At 39.4% G+C, this 25,321-nt stretch overlaps 1 protein-coding gene across 1 annotated transcript in view; it reads right to left on the reverse strand.

Annotated features, from left to right (window-relative positions):
- Positions 1 to 14,119: 14,119 nt before the first annotated feature.
- Positions 14,120 to 25,321, reverse strand: part of LOC133256717 (cytochrome c oxidase assembly factor 5) — a 34,249-nt gene continuing 23,047 nt past the window's right edge. The window contains exons 2-3 of the mRNA XM_061431623.1: positions 16,741 to 16,824; positions 14,120 to 14,648 (exon numbers count right to left, since the gene is read on the reverse strand). Of these exons, the coding sequence (XP_061287607.1) occupies positions 14,607 to 14,648; positions 16,741 to 16,824 (126 nt within the window). The 3' untranslated portion in view covers positions 14,120 to 14,606. The remainder of the gene's footprint in view (positions 14,649 to 16,740; positions 16,825 to 25,321) is intronic.

The raw sequence follows: 25,321 nt of genomic DNA on the forward strand, positions 1-25,321 counted from the left end.
AGCAATCCCACTACTGGGCATATGCCCTGAGAAAATCATAATTCAAAAAGATAAATGTACCCCAATGTCCACTGCAGGGCTGTTTACAACAGGACCTGGGAGCAACCTAGATGTCTGTCAACATATGAATAAAGATGTGGTACATATACAATGCAATACTCAGCCATAAATATGAATACATTTGAGTCAGTCCTAGTGAGGTGTATAACCCTAGAGCCTGCTATACAGAGTGAAGTAAATCAGAAAGAAAGAAAAACATTATTGTACACACACACACACATATATGGAAATCTACAAGAATGGTACTGACATGCCTATTTGCAGAACAGGAACATTGAGACAGACACAGACCTGTGGACACAGCAGGGGAAGGAGAGGGTGGGACAGGCCGAGGAGCACTGAAACCTATGACTGTATGTAAGACAGACAGCTAAGGGCTGTTGCTGTATACTACAGGGAGCTCAACCTGGTGCTCTGTGACAACCAGGAGCGGTGAGGTAGGGTGGAGGGTGGGAGGGCGGTTTCACAGGAGGGGACACATGTATACTTACGGCTGATTCTTAACTGCTCTAGGAGAAACCAACATGGTAAAGCAATTATCCTCCAATTTCAAAGGACAAGAGTGGCTGAGTAATAGAAAAACAAGACCTAATATATATACATTGCCTATAAGATACACACTTCTGACTATAGACACACACAGACAGAAAGGAAATGGGAAAAGATATTTCATGCAAATGGTAATCAAAACAAAGATGGGGTAGCAGTACTTACGCCAGGCCCCCACAAACCTTTAAAATGAAGACTAACAAGAGACAAAGAAGGACATTTATAATGACAAAGAGACCAAGAAGATATAACAACTGTTATACATGCACCCAAGATAAGAGGGGCTTCCCTGGTGGCTCAGATGGTAAAGAATCTGCTTGCAATGCGGGAGACCCAGGTTCGATCCCTGGGTTGGGAAGATCCCCTGGAGAAGGGAATGGCAATCCACTACTCCAGTATTCTTGCCTGGAGAATATCATGGACAGGAGTCTAGTGGTCTACAGTCCACGGAATCGCAAAGAGTTGGACACAACTGAATGACTAACGTTTTCACTTTTCACCCAAGATAGTATCTAACAAAAAGGTACAAATCATCATCAGTAACGTAACAGTCGGGACTTTTATATCTCAACTCCATCAACAGATCTTCCAGAAAGAAAATAAGGAAACACTGGCCTTAAATGACATTAAACCAGATGGACTTAATATATTTAGAACATTCTAGCCAAGAGAAGGAGAATGCATTCTTTTCAAGAGAACATGGAACATTTTTCAGGACAGATGACATGCTAGGCAATAAAGCAAGCCTTGGCAAATTTAAGAAAATTAAAACCCCTAAACATCTTTTCTGACCACAATTCTATGAGACTAGAAATCAACTACAAGAAGAAGACTGCAAAAAAACACAGACACGTAGAGGCAAAACTATATGCTGCTATAAGCAATGGCTCACTAAAGAAATCAGAGAGGAAAGCAAAACATAAATGGAAAACAAACAAAATGCACAGTGATCCAAAATCTACGGGCTACTGCAAAAGGAGCTCTAAAGAGGCAAGTTTATAGCAACAGCTTATCTCAGGAAATAAGACAAATCTGAAATAAGCAATCTATCCTTACACCTAAAGGAACCAGAGAAAAAACAAAACCCAAAGTTGATAGAAAGAAATCATAAAGATCAGAGAAGAAATAAATGAAACTGAGACTAAGAAAAAAAAAATTATCAATAAAATTAAGATCTGGTTCTTTGAAGACAAAATTGATAAGCCTTTAGCCAGATTCATCTAGACAGAAGACCCAAATCAATAAAATTATAAGAGAAAAAAGACATTACAACTTACCACTGAAATACACAGGGTCATAGGACTATACCACAAAGTATACCCCGATAAAATGGACAACCTAAAAGAAATGGAAAATTTCCTAGAAATATACAATCTCCCAAGACTGAACCAGGAAGAAATAAAAAGTATGAATAGACCAATTACCAGTAATTAAGTTGAATCAGTAATAAAAACTCCCAAAAACAAAAGTTCAGGACCAAATGGCTTCACAGGTGAATTCTACTAAACATTTAGAAAAGCTTCACAGGTGAATTCTACTAAACATTTAGAAGAGAGTTAACACCCATCTTTCTCAAACTGTTCCAAAAAATTGCAGAGGAATGAATGCTTCCAGAATCATTCTAGCCAGCAGCATCACCCTGATACCAAAGGTAGACAAAGATATCACAAAAATGAAAATTATAGGTCAAAATCACTGATGAAAACAGATGTAAAAATCCTCAACAAAACAGCAAACTGAATTCAACAACACATTAAAAAGATCATACACCATGATCATATGGAGTTTATCTCTGGGAGGCAAGGATGGTCCACTGTCTGCAAATCATTCAATGTAGCATACCCCATTAACGAACTGAAAAATAAAAATTACATGGCCAAAAACCAAAAAAATCATGATCATCTCAATACACGCAGAAAAAGCTTTTAACAAAATTCAACACCATTCATCATACTCTCTGCAAAGTAGCTACAGAGGGAATAACCTCAATGTAATAAAGGCCATATATCATAAGCTTATAGCTAACATCACACTTGACAGTGAAAAGCTAAAAGTATTTCCTCTAAGATCAGGAATAGAAAAATGCACAGCTATTATTCAAAATACTATTCAAAGTCTTACCCACAGCAACCAGACAAGAAACAGAAAATAAAAAGAGATTAAATTGGAAAGGAAGAAGTAAAACTATCCCTGTTTGCAGATGACATGACACTATATATAGAAAATTCTAAAGACACCACCAAAAAACTACTCGAGCTTACCAATGAATTCAGTAAAGCTGCAAGACAAAAACATACAGAACTATATTTCTCTACACTAACAATGAACTTTCAGAATGAGAACTTAAGAATTCCATTTACCACTGCATCAAAAAGAGTAAGATACCTAGCAATAAATCCAACTGAGGAGATAAGAGGCAGAAAACTGTGAGACAGTGAGGAAAGACCTGAAGACACGAACAGATGGAACAGTACACTCTGCTCACGGACTGGAAGAATACTGTGAAAGTGACCACACTACCCAAGGCAGTCACGCACTCAGAGCACGCCTTATCCAAGTACCAATGGCATTTTTCACGAACCAGGACAATTAATGCTAAACTTCATAGGGAAACAAAAAACCCCAAATAGCCAAACCAATCTTGAGAAAGAGTAGCAGAGCTGGAGTTATACTCCCTGACTTCAGACTATACTACAAAGATTCAGTCATTGAAACATGATGGCACAAAACATACACAGCACAGTGGAGCTGAAGAGGCCAGAAATACCCCACACGTGTGGTCACGCAGCCCACGATAGAGGAGGCAAGATCCACAATGGGCAAAAGGCAACACCAGACAGCTTCATGCAACAGAACGAAATCGGCACACTTCCTCTCACTGCACACGAAAATAAAATCAAAATGGATTAAAGACCTAAGTGTAAGACCGGAAACCATAGAAAAAAGAAATCCTAGAACATAGAACACTCTTTGACAAACTAGCAATACTTTTCTAGATCTGCCTTTTAAAGCAAAGGAAACAAATACAAGAATAAACAAATGGGACCCAATTAGAAGGAAAGTATCGACAAAATGAAAAGACAACTTTCTGAACAAGAGAAAATACTTGACAATGATATGACCAAGCAGGGGTTGATATCCAAAATATATAAACAGCCCCTACAACTCAGCATCAAACAAACAAATAACCTGCTTTAAAAATGGGCAGAAAACCTGAATAGATATTTTTCCAAAGACAACATACTGGTGGCCAACGGGCACATGAAAATATGCTCAGTATCAGTAATCATCAGAGAAAGGCAAATCAAAACCTTAAGATAGGACTGGCATCTACAGAAAGAACACAAGTAACATGTTGGTGAGGATGTGAAAAAAAGGAGCTCCTGTGCACTGCTGGTGGGAATGTAAACTGGTGCAGTCACAATGGAAAATAGTATGGAGACTGCTTTAAAGACTAAAAGTAGAACTACCATATAACTCAGCAATTCCACTCCTGAGTATATATCCAAAGAAAATGAAAACACTAATCTGAAAAGATACATGTACCCTAATGTTCTTAGCAGCATTATTTACAATAGCCAAACTATGGAAGCAACCTAAGTGTTCATCAACAGATAGATAAAGACATGATATATATACATGATACTACTCAGCCATAAAAAAACAATGAAACTTTGCTATCTGTAACAAGGTAGATGAACCAGGAGGGTATTAATCTTAATGAAATAAGACAAAGACAAATACTGTATAATTTATATGTGGAATCTAAAAAATAAAATGAATTAATACAACAACCAGACTTACAGATATAATAGAGAACAAATGAGTGGTTATCCCTGGGGCGACAGGAGGAGGAGGAGCAAGACAGGTAGTGGATGAAAAAGTACAAACTGCTTTGCATAAAATAAATACACTACAGGATATACTGTCCAGCACCGAGAACAGAGCCAGTATTTTATAAAAACTTTAATGGGTTTATAATCTATAAAAATTGTGTTCCCTGTGTTGTACACTTGAAACTTATAAAACATTGTGAATCAACTACACCTTAGTGAAGAAATCAACATCTTATTGACTTTTCTGATATATTTAACAGTAAAAATTACCTGTTAATCCATCGTTTAATGAAAACTGAAAAATTTTTTAAATTCCACTTACAATTGCATCAAAAAGAGTAAAATAATTAGGAATAAACCTAATCAAGGACATAAAAGTCGTATACTCGAAAACTACAAAATGTTGCTGAAATCAAAGACAAATAAATGAGACGACATCCTATATGAATGGATTGGAAAACTCTGTATTGTTAAGACACCAATACTATTCAAAGTGTAGAGATTCAAAATATTCCCCATCAAAATCCCATTGGAATTCATTAAGAAATAGAAAAGTCCATTCTAAAATACACATGGAATCTCAAGGGACTCTGAACAGCCAAAACAGTCTTGACAAATAACAAAGTTGGAGGCCTTGTACTTCCTGATTTCAACTTAACAGAAAACTACAATAATCAAATCAGTGTGGCAATGGCATAAGGACAGACACATAGTGCAAAGGAATAAAGAGCCCAGAAATAAACCCTAGCGCTGATGGGCAAATAACTTTCCACAAGAAGAAGACCATTCAAAGAGGAAACAACAGTCTTGTCAACAGTGTTTGGAAAACTGGACGTCCACGTGCAAAAGGCTGAGACTGGACCCTGACCTTACACATATCAGCTCAACTGGAACAGAGACCTAAACATAAGATGATACAACTCCTAGGAGAAAACTTAGGGGAAGAGCTTTCTTGGACTGGAATTATTTCTCGGCACAGGCAACAAAAGTATTAAACAGATAAACTGGTCTATATCAAAAAACTACACATCAAAAGAACACAACCAACAGAGTGAAACAAAGTGGGAAAAATATATTCAAATCATATATGTGATAAGGAGTTAATATCTAGAAAATGAAAAGAACTAGAATTTAAAAAAAAAAATCAAGCAACACTTTTTATATAAAAGGCAAAGACCTTAATAGACATTCCTCCAGAGAAGATCTACAGACAGCTAACAAACACTTGAAATGACAAAACAGTGCTCAACATCAGCAGACTTGGAGGACAGGGAAATGGGGAACTGTTTAATTGGTAAAGAGTTTCTGTTTTCCAAGATGAGAAGAGTTCTGGTGACTGGTTGCATAACAAGGTGAATTACTTAACACTACTGAACTGTTTCCTTAAAAACGGTTTGGAGAAGGAAATGGCAGTCCACTCCAGTATTCTTGCCTGGGAAATCCCATGGACAGAAGAGCCTGGTGGGCTACAGTCCATGGAGTCACAAGAGTTGGACACCACTGAGGCAGCAGGAGGCACTTGCTAGAGCCCCAGAGCTTTTGACGGCAGAGCCAGAACTGTGGCTGAGGGCTCCCAGCTCCCAGGCCTCTTGATCCTGGCCTCTCTCACTGGATACGTGTGTAAAAAACTACAATCTAAAACATGCCTGAGGGCTTCCCTAGTGGCTCAGTGGTGGGGAATCCGAGTGCCAATGCAGAAGACTTGAGTTTGATCCCTGGTCAGGGAAGACCCCACGTGCCTCGGGAACCTAAGCCAGTGCGCCACACTTACTGACCCTGTGCTCTAGAGCCTGGGAGCCGCAACAACCGAAGCCCACGCACCCTAAAGCCTGCGCTCCACAAGAAAAACCACTGCAACGAGAAGCCATGTACCACGGCTAGACAGCAGACTGTGTTTGCCACCAGAGAAAAGCCCAGCAGCAACGAAGACCCTGGACAGCCAAAAAGAAACAAAATTGTTAAAAAGATTAAGATGGTAAATTTTCCATCATGTACATTTTACCACAACTAGAAATTTAAAATATAGGTACTAGGTATTATTTAAATGCATCATAGACCCATATGTAAGCCAAAACCATGAAGCACTCAGATGAAAACAGGAATAAATTTTCACAAGCCTGGAATAGGCAGAGGCTTCCTTTAGATACACCAAAAAGAAAAACTGGAATTCATCAAAATTAACAACTGTGCTCCAAAAGACAGCATTAAACAAGATAAACCACAAACTGGGAGAAAACATGTGTTTTTCAAAGGCCAGTCATTTGTCTTTAAGTAACTTGTATACATAATGTATAAAATAACCTCTTACAACTCAACAATAAAAAGACTCACTTGAAAAATGGGCAAAGGATTTGAACAGACATTTCCCCAAAGACATACAAATGGCCAATAAGCACACAAAAACATGTGAATATCATTAACCATTTGGGAAATGGTGGTCAGAATCCCAGTTAGATACCACTTCATATCTAGTAGAACGACCACAATCGAAAGGGTGAAAAGTACGGTGAGGTGCACCTATGTTGGGTGCACGTATATATTTACAATTGTTATTTCTTCTTGCTGGATTGATCCCCTGATCATTACGTAATGTCCTTATCTCTCGTGTGTTAGTCACTCAGCTGTGTCCAACTCTGTGACCCCATGGACTGCAGCCCACCAGGCTCCTCTGTTTATGGAATTCTCCAGGCAAGAATACTAGAGTGGACTGCCATGCCCTTCTCCAGGGAATCTTCTCGTCCCAGGGATCGAACCCAGGTCTCCTCATTGCAGGCAAACTCCTTACCAGAGTCTGAGCCACCAGGGAAACCCCTAGCTCTTGTAACAGTCTTTAGTTTAAAGTCTATTTTGTCTCATGTGAGTACTGCTACTCCAGCTTTCTTTTGATTTCCATTTGCAAGCAATATCTTTTTCTATCCCTTCAGTTTCAGTCTATATGTGTCCCTAGGTCTAAAGTGGGTCTCTTGTAGACAGCATACATATGGGTTTTTTTCTTGCACTCAACATAGGAGCACCTCAATATATAACGCAAATGCTAACAGCCATAAAAGGCGAAATCAACAGTAACACATTAACAGTGGAAGACTTGAACACCCCACTTATATCAATGGACAGATCATCCAGCTAGAACTTTAATAAAAAATGCAACCCTTAAATGGCATACTAGACCAGAGAGACTGAACTGATATCTTATGGGACATTCCATCTGCAAGCAGCAGGATACACTTTCTTCTCAGGTGCACACAGAACATTCTCCAGGACAGATCACATCCTGGGTCACAAATCAAGTCTTGGTACATTTAAAGAAACTGAAATTGTATCAGGCATCTTTTCTGACCACAACGCTATGAGATTAGGAATCAATTACAGGAAAAAAAAAAAAAACACACAAAGGCATGGAGGCTAAAGCAAATAAGCAATGGATCACTGAAGACGTCAAAGAGGGAATCAAGAACGTAGAGACAAGTGACAACAAAGCACTGCGATCCAAAACCCAGAGGACACAGCGAAAGCAAGTTTGAGAGTTTACAGCAATACGATGTTACTCAGAAAACATGTAAAATCTCAAATAAACAACCTAAACTTACACCTAAAGCAACCACAGAAAGAACAAACAAAACCCCAAATTAGCGGAAGGAAAGAAATCATAAAGACCAGAGCAGAAATAAATGAAATAGAGACAAAGAAAACAGTAAAGGTCAATGAGACTACGAGCTAGTTCTCTGAGAAGATGAAATTAAACCTTCAGCCAGAAAACTGATAAACCTTCAGCTGGGTTTCAAAAAGGCAGAGGAACTAGAGATCAAACTGGCAGCATCCACTGTTGGCACACACTGCTGGATCCCACACAAAAAATTCCAGAAAGACATCTACCTTTGCTTCCTGGACTTTTACTGTGTGGATCACAACAAACTGTGGAAAATTCTTAAAGAGATGGGAATACTAGACTACCTTACCTGTCTCCTGAGAAACCTGTATGCAAGTCTAGAAACAACAGTTAGAACCAGACATGGAACAACAGACTGGATCAAAATTGGGAAAGGAGTTGTCACCCTGCTTATTTAACTTACATGCAGAGTACATCATGCAAAATGCCAGGCTGGAAGAAGCAGAAGATGGAATCAAGACTGCCAGGAGAAATATCAACAATCTTAGATATGCAGATGATACCACTGTAGTGACAGAATGTGAAGAGCAACTAAAGAGCTTCTTGATGAGGGTGAAAGAGGAGAGTAAAAAAGTTGGCTTCAAACTCAACATTCAAAAAGCGAATAAGATCATGGCATCAGGTCCCATCACTTCAGGGCAAACAGAAGAGGAAAAAGTGGAAACTGTTATTTTCTTGGGCTCCAAAATCACTGGATGGTGACTGCAGCCATGAAATTAAAAGACACTTTAAAAAAGAAAAGATGCTTGTTCCTTGGAAGGAAACCTATGATAAACCATGACAGTGTATTAAAAACCAGAGACATCACTTTGCCAACAAAAGGCTGTATAGTCAAAGCTATGGTTTTTCCAGTAGACACGTACAGATGTGAGAGCTGGACCATAAAGAAGCCTGAGTGCTAAAAAATTGGTGCTTTCGAATTGTGGTGTTGGAGAAGACTATTGAGAATCCCCTGGACTGCAAGGAGATCAAAACAATCAATCCTAAAGGAAACCATCCTGAATATTCATTGAAAGGACTGAAGCTGAAGCTCTAATACTTTGGTCACCAGATATGAAGAGCTGACTCACTGGAAAAGACCCTGATGCTGGAAAAGAGAAGGCAAAAGGAGAAGGAGACAGCAAAGGATGAGTTGGTTAGATACCATCACTGACTCGATGGACGTGAATCTGAGCAAATTCCAGGAGACAGTGGACAGGGGAGCCTGGCGTGCTGCAGTCCATGAGGTCACAAAGAGACACAACCTAGCGACTGAACAATAACAGCAAGACTCACCAAGAATAAAAGGAGAGGATTCAAGTCAATAAAACTAGAAATGAAAAAGAAGTTACAATAGATACCACATAAAGACAAAGCATTTTAAGAGATAATACAAGCAACTACATGCCAATAAAAATGACAACCTAGAAGAAATGGACAAATTCTTAGGAAGTTACAACCTTTGAAGACTAAACCCAGGAAAAAATAGAAAATACAAACAGACCAATCGCAAGTACTGAAACTGATTAAAAATCTTCCAACAAACAAATAATCCAGGATCAGGTGACTTCACAGGCGAATTCTATCAAACATGTAAAGAAGAGTTAACAGCTACCCTTCTGAAACTCTTCCGAAAAAATTTCAGAGAAAGGAACATTCCCAAGCTCATTCTACCAATACAAGGCCACCGTCATACTGAAACCAAAATCAGACCAAGATATCACAAAAAAAATTACAGGCCAATACCACTGATGAACATAGAAGCAAAAGTCCTCAACAGAGTATGATCATATTGAATCTAAAAACACATTAAAAGGATCATACACTATGATCAAGTGGAATTTATACCCGTGATGCAGTTTTCAGTATCTGGAAATGGATCCAGATATACAACATTGTTGTATAAATACAATATTGTGAGATATACACATCAAGAAATTGAAGAATAAAAACCATGTGATCATCTCAATAGGTTCAGAAAAAGCTTTTGACATAATTCAACACCCATTTATGATAAAAATTCTCCAGAAAGGGGGCATAGAGGGAACCTACCTCAACATAATAAAGGCCGTATACAACAAACCCATAGCAAACATCATTCTCAACGGTGAAAAACTGAAAACATCTCTTTATGATCAGGAACAAGACAAGGATGTCCACTCTCACCACTTTTATTCAACATAATTTTGGAAGTCCTAGCCATGGCAATCAGAGAAGAAAAAGAAATAAAAGGAATCCAAATTGGAAAAGAAGAAGTAAAACTCACTCTTTCCAGATAACATGATACTATACACAGAAAATCCTAAAGATGCTACCAGAAAACCACTAGAGCTCTTCAGTGAATTTGATAAACTGGCAAGATACAAAATTAATTAACAGAAATATCTTGCATTCCCATACACTAATAACAAGATCAGAAAGAGAAATCAAGGAAACAATCCTATTTACCATCACATCAAAAAGAATAAAACACCTACCTAAGGAGGCAGAAGATCTGTACTCAGAAAACTGTAAGATACTGATGAAAGAAATAAAAGATGATACACACAGATGGAGAGATATACCATGTTCTTGGACTGGAAGAATCAATATTGTAAAAATGATGACACCACCCAAAGCAATCTACAGATTCCATGCAAACCCTATCAAATTAACAATGGCATTTTCCACAGAATTAGAACAAAAAATTTTACAATTTGTATGGAAACATGAAAGACCACGAATAACCAAAGTAATCTTGAGAAAGAAAAATGGAGCTGGAGGAATCAGGCCCCCTGACTTCAGACTACAAAGCTAGAGCAGTCAAAATAGTATGGTACTGGCACAAAAACAGGAATACAGATCAACGGAACAGGTACAAAGTCCAGAGATAAACCCTTATTCCTATGGCTACCTAATCCATGACAAAGGAGGCAAGAATATACAATGGAGAAAAGACAGTCTCTTCACTAAGTGGTTCTGGGCAAACCGGACAGCAAATGTAAAAGAATGAACACCACAGACAAAAATACTCAAAATGAGTTAAAGACCTAAATGCAAGGCCAGATACTAAAAACTCCTAGAGGAAAACATAGGCAGAACACTCTGAGATTAATTACAGTAAGATCTTTTTCAATCCACCTCCTAGAGTAATGAAAATAAAAATAAAGAAAAGGGACCTAATTAAAAGCTTTTGTATAGCAAATGAAACCATAAACAAAAAGAAAAGATAATCCTCAAAATGGAAGAAAATATTTGCAAGTGAAGGAATCAACAAGAGATTAATCTCCAAAATGTACAAATAGCTCAATATCAAAAAAGCAAGCAACTCAGTTAAAAAAAAACAAAACACAGATCCAAAAAAACATTTCTTTAAAGAAGACAGATGGCTAAAAAGCATATGAAAAGATGCTCAACACATCACTAATCATTAGAGAAATGAAATCAAAACTGCAATGAGGTATCACCTCATACCAGTCAAAATGACCATCCAGAAACAATAAATGCTGGAGGAGGTTATGAAGAAAAGGGAACCCTCCTACACCGTTGATGGAAAAGTAAATTGGTACAGCTACTATGGAGATTCCTTAAAAAACTGAAAACAGAGCTACCATATGACCTAGCAGGGCTTCCCTTGTAGCTCAGTTGGTAAAGAATCTGCCCGCAATGAAGGAGACCTGGGTTCGATTCCTGGGTCAGGAAGAACCCCTGGAGAAGGAAATGGCAACCCACTCCAGTTTTCTTGCCTGGAGAATCCCATGGACAGAGGGGAAGCAAGAGTCTGACATGACTTAGCAACTAAACCACCACCAGCAGCCATATGACCTAGCAATCCCACTCCTGGGCATGTATCTGGAGAAAATCATAATTCAAAAACGTACATGCACCCCAATATTCACTGCAATGCTATTTACAATAGGCGAGATGTGGAAGTATCCTAAATGTCCATCAACAGAGGAGTGGATAAAGAAGATGAGACACATATATACAATAGAGTATTACTTGGCCAAAGAAAAAGAACAGAGCTAGGCCATTTGCAGCAACGTGAATGGTCCTAGGAACTGTCATACTGAATGAAGAGAGGCAGACAAACAACACTAGAGCGGAATAACAAACAGCACTTATATGCGGAACCTTAACTGACACAGATGAACTCAGCTTTAAAAAAGAAAGTTGTAGAAAACAAATTTACGGTTACCAGGGAGTAAGGGGGGAGGGAATACACTGGGAGATTAGGATGGACATACACATACGCTATATATAAAACAGATAATAAGGACCTACTGTACAACACAGGGAACTCAATACTCTGTAATGGCACATATGGAAAAAGAAACCTACAAAAGGGAAATATATACACACACTCACAACTGAGTCATTTGATTGTACACGTGAAACCAACAGCACACTGTAAATCAACTATACTCCAATAAAATTTTCAAAAAATAAAAATGACTTAAAAATAGTTATCATATAAAAAACAAACAAAAATATGAAAAATAACAACTGTTGGTGATATGGAGAAGCTGCAATCCTCCTACATTGCTGGTGGGGATATAAATGATATAGCCACTGTGGAAAAGTTTGGGATCATCATTTAAAGCTGGAGTTACCATATGACACAGAAATAAAACATGTCCACATAAAATTCATTCATGAATGTTCATATCATTAGTCATAATAGCCCCAAAGTACAAACAACCCAAATATTCATCAACTGATAAATGGTTACATGAAATGTGGTATATTTATATTATGGAATATTATTCAGCAATAAAAGGAAATGAAGTACAGATGGATGCTACATATAGATGAACCTTGAAAACATGAAGAAAGAATCCAGTCACAAAAGATCACATGTTACATAATTCTAAGTTTATGAAATGCCCAGAAGAAGTGAATCTACAGACAGAAAATGTGTAAGCGGTTGCTAGGAACTGGGGTACCCAAGGAGAGAAGGGAATGCCCGCTAATGGAGACAGGGCTTCTCTCTGGAGCGGTGTAAATGCTCTGGAATTGGACAGTGGTGATGGGTTCATGACTCTGTGACTACTAAGAGAAAAAAAAGCTGAATCTTTACTTTAAGAGTGAATTTTAAGGTATTTGAATTTCTCCCAGTGAAGCTCTCAAAAAAGCTGTAGCTAAGAAAAGATAGGGCTCTATAACATAATTTGAGTTTCTTAACAAACTTAACCTTTAATAAAAGTTGTGGCACTTAAACAGATATATACAAAAATTTATTGAAAAAAATCTATCATTTTCTTTTTAGCAATGAATAATATATAAAATAGACCTCAGTGATGTTCTGCAGCAAGGACCAGTGCTGATAACAGAATTTTCACTTTAGGTGAACTTTTAAGAAAGCAAAGAGCTACAGAATACCTTGATTGTTCTAACTCCAGTGAACTGCAGATCTATGAAGAAGCAATGGCTCTTCCATCATTCTTCAATCCTGAAAATAAAACTAGAAACTTGGATTCATATCTGGCTCTACTGTATTATGTGACTGGAATAAAATCACTGTGATTGTAAACTTTTTCAAGTACTTCATAATTTTCAGTCTTGCCTTCTAACGTCAACACCTGCTGTTTCAGTTTGCTCTGAATCCTTTCCTTTTAGGATAAAGGCCCACCACTCAACCAAGGTGATTCTGACATGAATTACCAAATACAGTGCCTAAGACCCAGCCCTGGCCAAGATCATGGGGTCCTGTCCCTTTTCCCACAGGGACTGGTCCAATTCAAAGGCAGTTGTTCCAGAGAAGACAACAGTTTTTTTGTGGAATCTGATTAGTGGACCCCAGAAAAGGAGGTTATCTTTCTTCTTTTGGGATCACAGACTTTAAGGATGTGTGCTTTGGGGGGACACTGGCCTCTTCCCCATTATGGAGAGAGGGCCAGCCTAAAAATGAGGTCAGGAAACAGAAAAACACTTAGGAGAGGAGGCCAGAAGGCCTGGCAGCATAGTCCCAGATTTGGATCCAGCTTTGCCTAATGAGTGGCATTAACGTTTTGAGGTTGTTACTGAATGAATCAGTGCAGGGGAAGCATTTCTTCACCAAGCAGTCAAACACAATTTATTTTAGAACTAAATAGTACAATCTGAATAAAAGAAAGTTTTACCCTAAACTTTCCAGACGGATATCTTCTCATCAGGCAGCATGTTGATTTTCACAGTCCCATCCCTGGCCTCCACAGTACTGACAAAGGATGTACAAATTTGTGTCATCTAGTAGAGAAGTCAAGTTGGAAACTAACAATCTTTCCATTCCCTGTGCTTCAGAACAATTCTTAAAACACATCTATTATGTTCTCAGCTCATAACTATTCAATTGAATTTTTATTCTAAGAATAACTTAGAACAAGGGAATCATTTATACCTACTGAAAACCAGAACTCATCCATTTTCTTGTTTCATGGAGGAAAAAACTGGTCCACCTGAACAGATGTAACAAAAAGTATGTTTCTTATTTTGGCTTCTCTGGATTAATGACCAGAGTCCTTTCTTGTATCCATCTTGGTTTCAACATAGTAGTATCAATATCCTTTTCTTCCCCTGAATCTTGATCTGGCATCCAACTGAAAATAAATACACAAGTAAATCACATTTTGGACACCATAATCAAACACATTTTTGGTAACAGGTGTCACTACATGAGAGGAGTAAACCAGCCTCCAGCATAATCAAAAAGGCGACTGTCCCAGCTCGGGGGAGGGAAAAATAACAAAGAGGGAAAGAAGGCGTTAGAAACAAGAGTTCCATTCACGGTCACAGTAAGAATTCTTAAGTCCAACTTACATTCATCTTTTTTTCTGGAGTACACTCAATATACATTATTCTTCTAACAAAGCTGACTTTCTGATTAAGCTTTATTTGGGTTAATATTCAAGTGTTTTTAGAATCTTTAAATAGTAACTGAGAAAAGAGCCTTGAAATATATGTAACACACAGCCATTTTGAGATTACAAACCCTTAAATTACTACTCATAGGTCAACTGCATATTCTTTCACTTAAGCCTCCCAGTAAGGCCACTTCTTAAGTGAGGCCACAGGATGGAGGGTCCTAGTCAGTACAGAAGGCAGAACTGCAGTCAATACCATTCCACAGAAATCCCAGAGGAATGAATTAGTTTAGAGCTAAACCCTGTTAATGAGGACAACACAGCCAGCGTGGGACAGACCACTATCTCTTCATCTGAGCATCAGATACAGTAGCTAAGAGCCACACTTTCAAAAACCAAGTAATCTTCAAACGAGAGTCATGATCAGGATGATGAGATGCTACTATTAGGAGGGCACAGCCGATTCAAACTGACCATTTTACCTTCACTCTGAGTTACATACCCATTGTTTGAAATAATAAGCAAAATTACCAGCACAATTTAAATCATTTTATTTCAGGTTTTGACCAACCGAAGTTGCAACAGTTATTCCTCACACTGGAGGACTACCAGTGCGTCCTAGTCTTGAAGAAAGGTTGCAAGGGTCTCTTAAATCTGCTATAAGGTTCCTAATACTGCTCCTTCTAGAGTCAAAGTGTGAGTCAAGTTCTGCCTCGTACTGATATTTAGAAATGGTCAGAAGCATGTTAACTTTTTTTTACTCAAGATTATTACAAATGTCTGCAGAAGGCAGATAAAACTGTGGAAAAGCTTTATATGTTCTGATTTCTTAATGTTCTTTGGAGATCAAAGCCTGAGTTTCAGGATAGGAATTCACAGGGAGTTTATTACAAATCCAGTCATTGTGATTAATAAGGACACCTCATTGCCTCCTACACTAACTGTTCTTTATGACTTCTCAATTATATAAACATGATTTAACATTCTTTGAAAGGTCTAAAGGCTTGCATTTTACAAGGGTAACAAAACTGTGTGGGAGAAGGCAAGAAAATCCTCTTTTCCTACATTAAATGACAGGAAAATATGGCAAAGAACTGTGTCACTTGAGAAAGCATTGCCAATTTTAATCTCACTTTACACCTCCCTGGATCTGATTAGTTAGCAAAGTCTTTCTCTGGCCTCCCAGATCATAATATCCTATACGCTCTGCTTCTCCTATCAACAAAAGGAAAGGGATTTAAGTGCTGCTGACCAATCGAGAGCATGTTCAAGTTAAAGTTACTGCTGTTTTTAAAGGGATGTTCATTTTTGTGATTTCTTATTTTCTTTTCACAAACACAAGGCTCCTGGTTTCTATTCCAAAGACCTTTGTGAATCTTTGAATCAAAGATGAGATTTGTAATGTCCTTCAGGCTGTCTCTCCACAGTTCATCACTACAGATTCAAACACAGATGCCAACATTTTTTCCAATCACATCAACATGTAAGGAGCAGTACACACCCTTTAGATCCCGCATTATGGCTATGCAATCGCCAAATGACCCAAATACAGTGACCAACATCAACTCTTTTCCATTTATACTTGCCAAGACCATGGTCTTAACTCGTTTTTAGAAATTCATGAAGTTCAGCTACTGTGGTCAGCATAATAGAACAATCAGCTGTGGGTTTCCATGAACCTCACATTAATTCACTGGGTGAGAAAAAAGTACATCTTTTTTTCCAAGTGACACCACTGCAACCTATTTATAATTACTAAGTCACTAACATATTTGACTCTACAGAGCTAATTTTGAGCATAAGCTTTTAAAAATCTTTAGCCACTTACCATTGATCTTTTACACTCAAAAAATGAGTATTTCAAAGCTTTGCAGTTTCCTTCCTTCAGACACTGCCGAGGGGATTTTCCTTCCTATGACACAAAAACAATATAAATACAAGGGAAAATTTCTCACAAAGTACAAAGTAACTGTCCAGTGTTTTTTTTTGTTTTTTTTTTTTAAGCTAAGCAAAAGGAGAAAACAGTAATTTATATAATAAATAATTCATAAATCATTTTAACTGTTGGTACCTAAGGAGAAAAAGATAAAATAAGAAATGTGTAAAATAATTTGGGGGCACTTTAAGGATACCCTTGAATTCTTGAAAACACTGGTTTCCATGGGACACTTTTCTTTAAAATGTTTGTATAAAAATCTAGAAACTGACATCTCTAGCTCCTTCTGTGTAAGAAAGGAAGAGAGTGGAGGTGAAAGTAGTAATGGGGTTTCTTCAGTGTTTTCCGAACTTAGACCCTCAAGGAGCCCTGAAGACAGGGAGGACAGTGTGTGTGACACAGCGGCAGAGGCGGGAGAGCACGCAGGTGAGACGTCAGCCACACTGTGGGAGCAAAGGGGAGGCGTCTGTCCTGGAAGCCAGGATCAAGTCGCTTTAAAGTCTCCAATCACATTATCTTTTTATACAAGCAAGTCTACCTGGAACACACCTTTGCTTTTCCCACCCCTTACCTTCACAGTCAAGTTCTCTATTCTGAGAAGCTCACTAAGAATTGGAAAAGGAAAGTGAAATTTTAAACAAGATTATATACACTGGTGAGGGAAGATCTTCCTGGGCGCAATGTGTAATTAACTTGTCTTTAAGCAGTGAAAGCTCATAAGAGCTTAAGAAAATTAGATTGAACCATTCCCTTTCTGCCAACAAGACAGGATATTGTTGAAGTTCAGAAGCAGGTACTGCTATAAGATTAGTGCTATTTCTGATCTTAACAAAATAATAAGACTTTAAAAATCACACTTGATAAAGTAACTGTGAAAAGTAATTAAGAGCTAAAATTTAGTAGTATTTTAGCAGGTAAATCCCAGACAACCACTGGTTTTTCAGACACCTACTTGCAGCAAGTGGTGGCTGCGCGGCGCTGGCGTGGCCGAGAGGAGCTACCCCACGTCCAAGGTAAGAGAAACCCCAGTAAGACGGCAGATGCTGAGAGAGGGCATCAGAGGGCAGACAGACTGAAACCACAATCACAGACAACTAGCCAATCTGATCACATGGACCACAGTCTTGTCTAACTCAATGAAACTAAGCCCTGCCGTGTAGCGCCACCCAAGACACAGCTGACGGTGGCTCAGATCATGAACTCCTTATTGCCAAATTCAGATTTAAACTGAAGAAAGGCAATGCCAAAGAACGCTCAAACTACCACACAATTGCACTTATCCTCACACGCTAGTAAAGTAATGCTCAAAATTCTCCAAGCCAGGTTTCAATATGTGAAGCGTGAAATTCCAGATGTTCCAGCTGGTTTTAGGAAAGGCAGAGGAACCAGAGATCAAATAGCCAATATCCGCTGGATCACCAAAAAAGCAAGAGTGTTCCAGAAAAACATCTATTTCTGCTTTATTGACTATGCCAAAGCCTTTGACTGTGTGGATCACAAGAAACTCTGGAAAATTCTGAAAGAGACGGGAATACCAGACCACCTGACCTGCCTCTTGAGAAATCTGTATGCAGGTCAGGAAGCAACAGTTTGAACTAGACATGGAACAGACTGGTTCCAAATCGGGAAAGGAGTACGTCAAGGCTGTATATTATCACCCTGCTTATTTAACTTATATGCAGAGTACATCATGAGAAACGCTGGACTGGAAGAAGCAGAAGCTAGAATCAAGATTGCTGGGAGAAATATCAATAACCTCAGATATGCAGATGACACCACCCTTATGGCAGAAAGTGAAGAAGAACTAAAGAGCCTCTTGATGAAAGTGAGAGGACAGTGAAAAAGTTGGCCATAGCTCAACATTCAGAAAACAAAGATCATGGCATCCAGTCCCATCACTTTATGGCAAATAGATGGGGAAATAGTGGCTGACTTTATTTTTGGGGGTCCAAAATCACTGCAGATGGTGACTGCAGCCATGAAATTAAAAGACGCTTACTCCTTGGAAGAAAAGTTATGACCAATCTAGACAGCATATTAAAAAGCAGAGACATTACTTTGCCAACAAAGGTCCGTCTAATCAAGCCTATGGCTTTTCCTGTGGTTATGTATGGATGTGAGAGTTGGACTATAAAGAAAGCTGAGCGCCAGAGAATTGATGCTTTTGAACTGTGGTGTTGGAGAAGACTCTTGAGAGTCCCTAGGACTGCAAGGAGATCCAACCAGTCCATCCTAAGGAGATCAGTCCTGAGTGTTCATTGGAAGGACTGATGTTGAAGCTGAAACTCCAATACTTCAGCCATCTGGTGCAAAGAGCTGAAGCATTTGAAAAGACCCTGATGCTGGGAAAGACTGAAGGCAGTGGGAGAAGGGGACGACAGAGGATGAGATGGTTGGATGGCATCACCAACTCAATGGACATGAGTTTGGGTAAACTCTGGGAGTTGGTGATGGACAGGGAGACCTGGCATGCTGTGGTCCATGGGGTTGAAAGAGTCGGACACAACTGAGCAACTGAACTGAACTTTTCCTTTTCAGCATTATTTTTTCTTTTGGATAGTTTTGGTCACTGCCTCCTATAAAATGTTATAGTAACAACTTAACAGAAGCAGAAGAGATTAAGAAAGGGTGGAAAGAACATGTGGAAGAACTATACAGAAAAGGTCTTTATGACCCAGATAACCACAGTGGTGTGGTCACTCACTCAGAGCCAGACATCTTGGAGTATCTTGGAGTCCAGTGGGTCTTAAGAAGCATTTCTATGAACAAAGTTAATGGAGATAACAGAATGTTTACCTACTGAAATAGTACTAAATTTTAGCTCTTACCTAGCTTACATCATAAGCTCCTTACTGGAAGATTCAGGCTTAAACTGAAGAAAGTAGGGAAAAACACTAGACCATTCAGGTATTACCTAAATCAAATCCCTTATGATTATACAGTGGAGGTGACAAATACTTCAGGGGATTAGATCTGCCTACTAGATTCTTAAATGAATGATGCAAAGAAAGAGAGGAAAATAACAGAATGGGAAAAACTAGGGATCTCATCAATAAAATTGGAGATATCAAGAGCACATTTCATGCAAGGATGGGCACAATAAAGGACAGAAATGCTAAAGACCTAACAGAAGCAGAAGAGATTAAGAGGAGGTAGCAAGAATACACAGCAGAACTGCACCAACAAGGTGTTAATGACCCAGAAAACCATGATGGTGTAGTCACTCACTTAAGAGCCAGATATCCTGGAGTGTGAAGTCAAGTCGGCCTACAAACAAAGCTAGAGGAGGGAAGCAGTTCCAAGATGGCAGAGGAATAGGAGGGGGAGACCACTTTCTCCCCTACAAATACATCAAAATATCATCTGCGTGTGGAGCAACTTCCACTAAACAACTTCTGAGTGTTGGCAGAGGACCCCAGATACCAATTTCTCTAAAATTATGTAGCACAAAGGATAAAGACGAAAAGGGAGAGCAAGGATTTTCGGACGGAGACTCGTCCTGGGGAAGGAGTCGAGAAGTTTCCACACAACAGGAAACCCTCTCATAGGTGGGATCAGTGGGGAGCTTTGGAATCTCAGAGGCAGCATAAAAAATCACCACACAAATCCTGCTGAAAGCCAATTACCAGCCAAGAAGCAGCTCCCAGGCTTGCAACTGCCCACAGTGAGTGGGGCTGGGTGCAGAGGTGCGTGCTGCAGTCGGTCCTTAGGGAAAAGGCCAGGGTTGAATGCCACGAGGACTCAATGAGGGGACCAGTGTGACACAGCACAGACAGAATGGGGAAAACCCAAACCGTGGGAAGGCCAGAGAAACAAAGAAAAGCAAGGGACCTTTCCCTAGGGAAGGCTCTAATGCCGCACCATGACCCCTGGTGCACTCACAGAGCAAAGGGTCGCACTCCTGCAAATATCAAAGGGGAGCTGCTGTTTGTGGCTCTCCCTGGAGGCAGAGAGACAGGTGTAGGACAGCCAGAGGCGAAAGGCAAGGGACCACTGCAATCTCAGCCCCAGGGACCATGTTTCCCAGCAAGCACTGAGCAGGCTGCCAACCGCTAACCACGTCTTCCTGGGATCCTGGATGGTTCCCATCTGCCGGCAGTGTCACAGCCTGAGACCAGCTCCCCTGAGGAAATGCACAGCCCACTGGGACTGTGCCCTCACAGTGCACCCGGGAGCCTGAGCAGCTTGGACTTGGGAGGCACATGCTGCCTTGCACTGTGGCAGCCCCCATGTGGTCCATCCACTGCAAGTGCTCCCCACACATGAGTGTTTTGTTAGCAGTGCCCCTCCCCCTCCAAAGCACAGCTGAGCAAGTGCACCCAAATTAGTGGGCATTTTCACCCTCTCATGTCAGGGCAGAAATTAGACACTGAAGAGAGACCTGCAAACAGAGGAGGCCAACCTAAGCAATGAAAAGGAGGGGGGACCGCTCCAGAACCGGCAGGTGCAACAGATTAAAACCCTGCAGTTAAGCTGCGATGGTACATTTGAGGGGCAACCGCAGACTTTGAGAACAAGCACGAGCTGGAACAAGGGAAAATCTGACACTGAACTGACCCCACACTACCCACAACAGCTCCAGAGACATTTCTGATATGTTTTTCTTGTTATTATTTTTAAAGTTTTTGTTAGTTTTTAAATTCCTTTTAATTTGTTATTATTATTTTATCTTTTTTTCCCTCTTTTTTCCCCTTCCTTTGCTTTTTCCCCTCATATTGTCCTAATATGCTTCTTTAGTACTCCTTTAACTTTTTAATAGCCTACTTATATCTTTCTTTAAAAAAACTTACTTTTTAAATAAATTCCACATTGTTTATTTTTATGTTTGACTCTGGCTTTTTGTATATTGTACTTTTGAGAGTCTAATTTTTACTTTAGTTTTTTAACTTTTGCTTTTTGGGCTCTTGTTATTAATTTTGTATCTTTAAGAGTCTGATTTTCAGTATCCATTTTCACTTAGGGATTTCATTACTGGCTTGATTGGTCCCTTCCCTTTTGACTCTCCCTTTTCTCCTGATCACCTCTATCTGCTTTCTCCCTCTTCTCTTTTCTGTATAACTCTGTGAATCTCTTTGTTTCCGGCTGTGGAGAGTTGTTTCACCGTTAACCTAGTGGTTTTATCTTCTGTGCTGTGTGGTTGGAATCTTGATGCTACTGTAAAAGGTGGGGACCGAAACCCAGAGGCAGGAGGCTCAACTCCAGAACTTTGGACCATAACAAAACTCCTGACCCCGGGGAACATTAATAGATAAAGGCCTATCCCAAAACCTCCATACTACACTGAGATCAAGCTCCACCCAAGAGCCAGCAACCTCCAGTGCAAGACACCCCACACTAATCCTCCAGCAAAGCAGGAACACGACACTGAACATTAAAAAAATGAGAAGGCTGCCCAAAGGTATACCAAACCCATAAACTCACTACTGGACACTGTACTGCCCTCCAGAGAGGGCTCCATTCACCAGGAAACAGACACAAGTTCCCCAACCAGGAGACCTTCACAAGCCACTGGGCCAACCCAACCCACAGGCAGCAGACTCCACAATTGAGAGGAACTATGCCCCTCCAGCATGCAGAAAGCAGACCGTAAACACAGCACACTAAATAAAATGAAAAGGCAAAGAAATACCCAGCAGGTCAAAGAATATGAAAAAAACCACCAAACCAAACCAAAGATGAAGAAATAGGAAGTCTACCTGAAAAAGAATTCAGAATGATGATAGTAAAGATGATACAAAATCTTGAAAACAAAATGGAGATACAGATAAACAGACTAGAGACACAGATTGAGAAGACGTAAGAAATGTTTAACAAGCACCTAGAAGGAATAAAGAACAGCCAATCAGTAATGAACAATGTAATAACTGAGATGAAAAATACTCTGGAGGGAACCAACAGTAAAGTAATTGAGGCAGAAGAAAGGATAAGTGAGCTGGCGGATAGAATGGTATAAATGAATGAAACAGCGCAAAAAAAGAACAAAGACTAGAAAGAAATGAGGACAGCCACAGAGACCTCTGGGACAATGTTAAGTGCCCCAACATTCAAATCATAGGCATTCCAGAAGACAATAAAAGGAAAGGATATGATAAAGTACTGGAGATAACAGTCGAAAACTTACCTAAAATGGGGAAGGAAATAGCCACCCAAGTCCAAGAACAGAGTCTCATACAGGATAAACCCAAGGAGAAACACACCAAGACACATAGTAATCAAACTAACAAAAATTAAACACAAATAATAAATGTTAAAAGCAGCAAGGGAAAAGCAACAAATAACACACAAGGGGATCCTCATAAGGATAGCAATAGATCTTTCAACAGGAACTCTGCAGGCCAGAAACAAATGGCAGGATATATTTAAGTGATGAAAGGAAAAAGCAACCAAGATTACTCGACCCAACAAAGATCTCAGTCAGATTTAAAGAAGAAATCAAAAGCTTTACAGACAAGCAAAAGCTAACAGAATTCAGCACCACCAAATCAGCACTTCAACAAATGCTAAAAGATTTTCTCTTGACAGGAAACATGGAAAAGGTTTATAAAACAATAAAGTAAATGGTAATGGGATCATGCTTATCAATAATTACCGTAAACATACATAGGTTAAATGCTCCAACCAAAGACAAAGACTGGCCAAATGGATACAAAAACAAGACCCCTATATAATGCTGCCTACAAGAGACCCACCTCAAACCAAGGGACACATACAGACTGAAAGTGAGGGGATGGAAAAGATATCTCATGCAAATGGAGACCAAAAGAAAGCTGGAGTAGCAATTCTCATATCAGATAAAATACTTCAAAATAAAAACTGTTATAAGAGATGCGGGGAGCGAGCTCCGCCCATGGCAAAGGTCATGAGGAAGGAGGCTTGGCATACGCAAAGGCAGGATAAGCCTCAGGAGTCTCCCTGGAAATTCTCGAGCATCTACCCCCAAAACCAGAGTCTGCCTACTTTCTGCTTTGTGCTCTCACCTACACCTCTGACTTTATGGGGGGCTGTCCCCCACTACCTCTCTCTGAAAAAGAGTTAGCTTACAGCTCCAGTTAATAATTCCTGGGTGTGACAGTGTTTCAACCTACAAACTCCTTTGGAAATCCTCTAGCCTGCCAGAATAGGTTTTTCCGGCCACATGTGATTGTTCAGAGCCTCCCAACTGTGAGAGGCAGGAGATGTTCTAAACTGTCTAAACACAGATTCCTTTGAGTAGTTAAAAGATTGATTAGAAATTGTATTGGTGAAGGGATTTTCACTTATTGGGCCAATGTTTGCTTCTAAGTCTCCATACTCCTTACCTACTGTGTCCTTGGCAGTGTATTGATTGATATAATGGGTGTATAGAAATGTAAGTAGTAGCCTCAATGTTTGTAACCTTGGACCCTTGAGTTAATTCTTTTCTTGATTGAGCCCACCTCACCTTTGCCCTATAGGAATGCAGCTTTGTCCAATGCTTGTTTAGAGGCTGGTGCCTGACTTTGGAATAATCACCTTTAGAGAAAGATAAGTTTCTTAAAATGTTAACAGACCTCCTGGCCAGAAGATGATGTAATTCACCTGAACTTTTGTATATGATAAGTTTGAAAGCCTGGCTTCGATTAGGACCAGGAGCTGCTGTCCTTGCATGACTCCACCCCTTCCCTCATTATCCTCTATGCACAATTTAAGGCAATTATAAATATATATGCACCCAACATAGGAACATCTCAATACATAAGGCAAATTCTAACAACTATTAAAGGGGAAACTGACAGTAACACAAAAATATTGGGGGGCTTTAATATCCCACTCACACCAACGGACAGATCATCCAGACAGAAAATTAACAAGCTTAAATGATACATTGGACCACACAGACCTAATTGATCTGCAGGACATTTCACCCCAAAACAATGGATTCCACTTTTTTCTCAAATGTGCATGGAACATTCTCCAGGACAGATCACATCTTGGGCCACAAATCAAGCCTTGGTGAGTATTAAAAAACTGAAATCATTTCAAGAACTTTTTCTGATCATAATACTGTAAGATTAGATATCAACTACAGGAAAAAAAAAAACTGTAAGAAAACACAAACATATGGAGGCTAAACAACACACTTCTGAGTTACCAACAGATCACTGAAGAAATGAAAAAGGAAGTCAAAATATGCATAGGAACAAATGACAATGAAAACACAACCACCCAGGACTATGGACTCTACAGTAAAGCAGTGCTAAGAGGGAGGTTCACAGCAATACAAGCCTGCCTCAAGAAACAAGAGAAAATCAAACAAACCACCTAACCTTATACCTAAAGCAACTAGAAAAAGAACAATAAAAACCCAAAGTCAGCAGAAGGGAAGAAATCATAAAAATCAGCAGAAATAAATGAAAAAGATATTGAGAAGATAAACCAAACAGACAAACTGTTAGCCAAACACATCAAGATACAAAAGAGGGAGATGACTCAAACCAGTAAAATTAGAAATGAA

This window comes from Bos javanicus, chromosome 11 (genome assembly GCF_032452875.1).
Source record: "Bos javanicus breed banteng chromosome 11, ARS-OSU_banteng_1.0, whole genome shotgun sequence".
Classification (NCBI taxonomy): domain Eukaryota; kingdom Metazoa; phylum Chordata; class Mammalia; order Artiodactyla; family Bovidae; genus Bos; species Bos javanicus.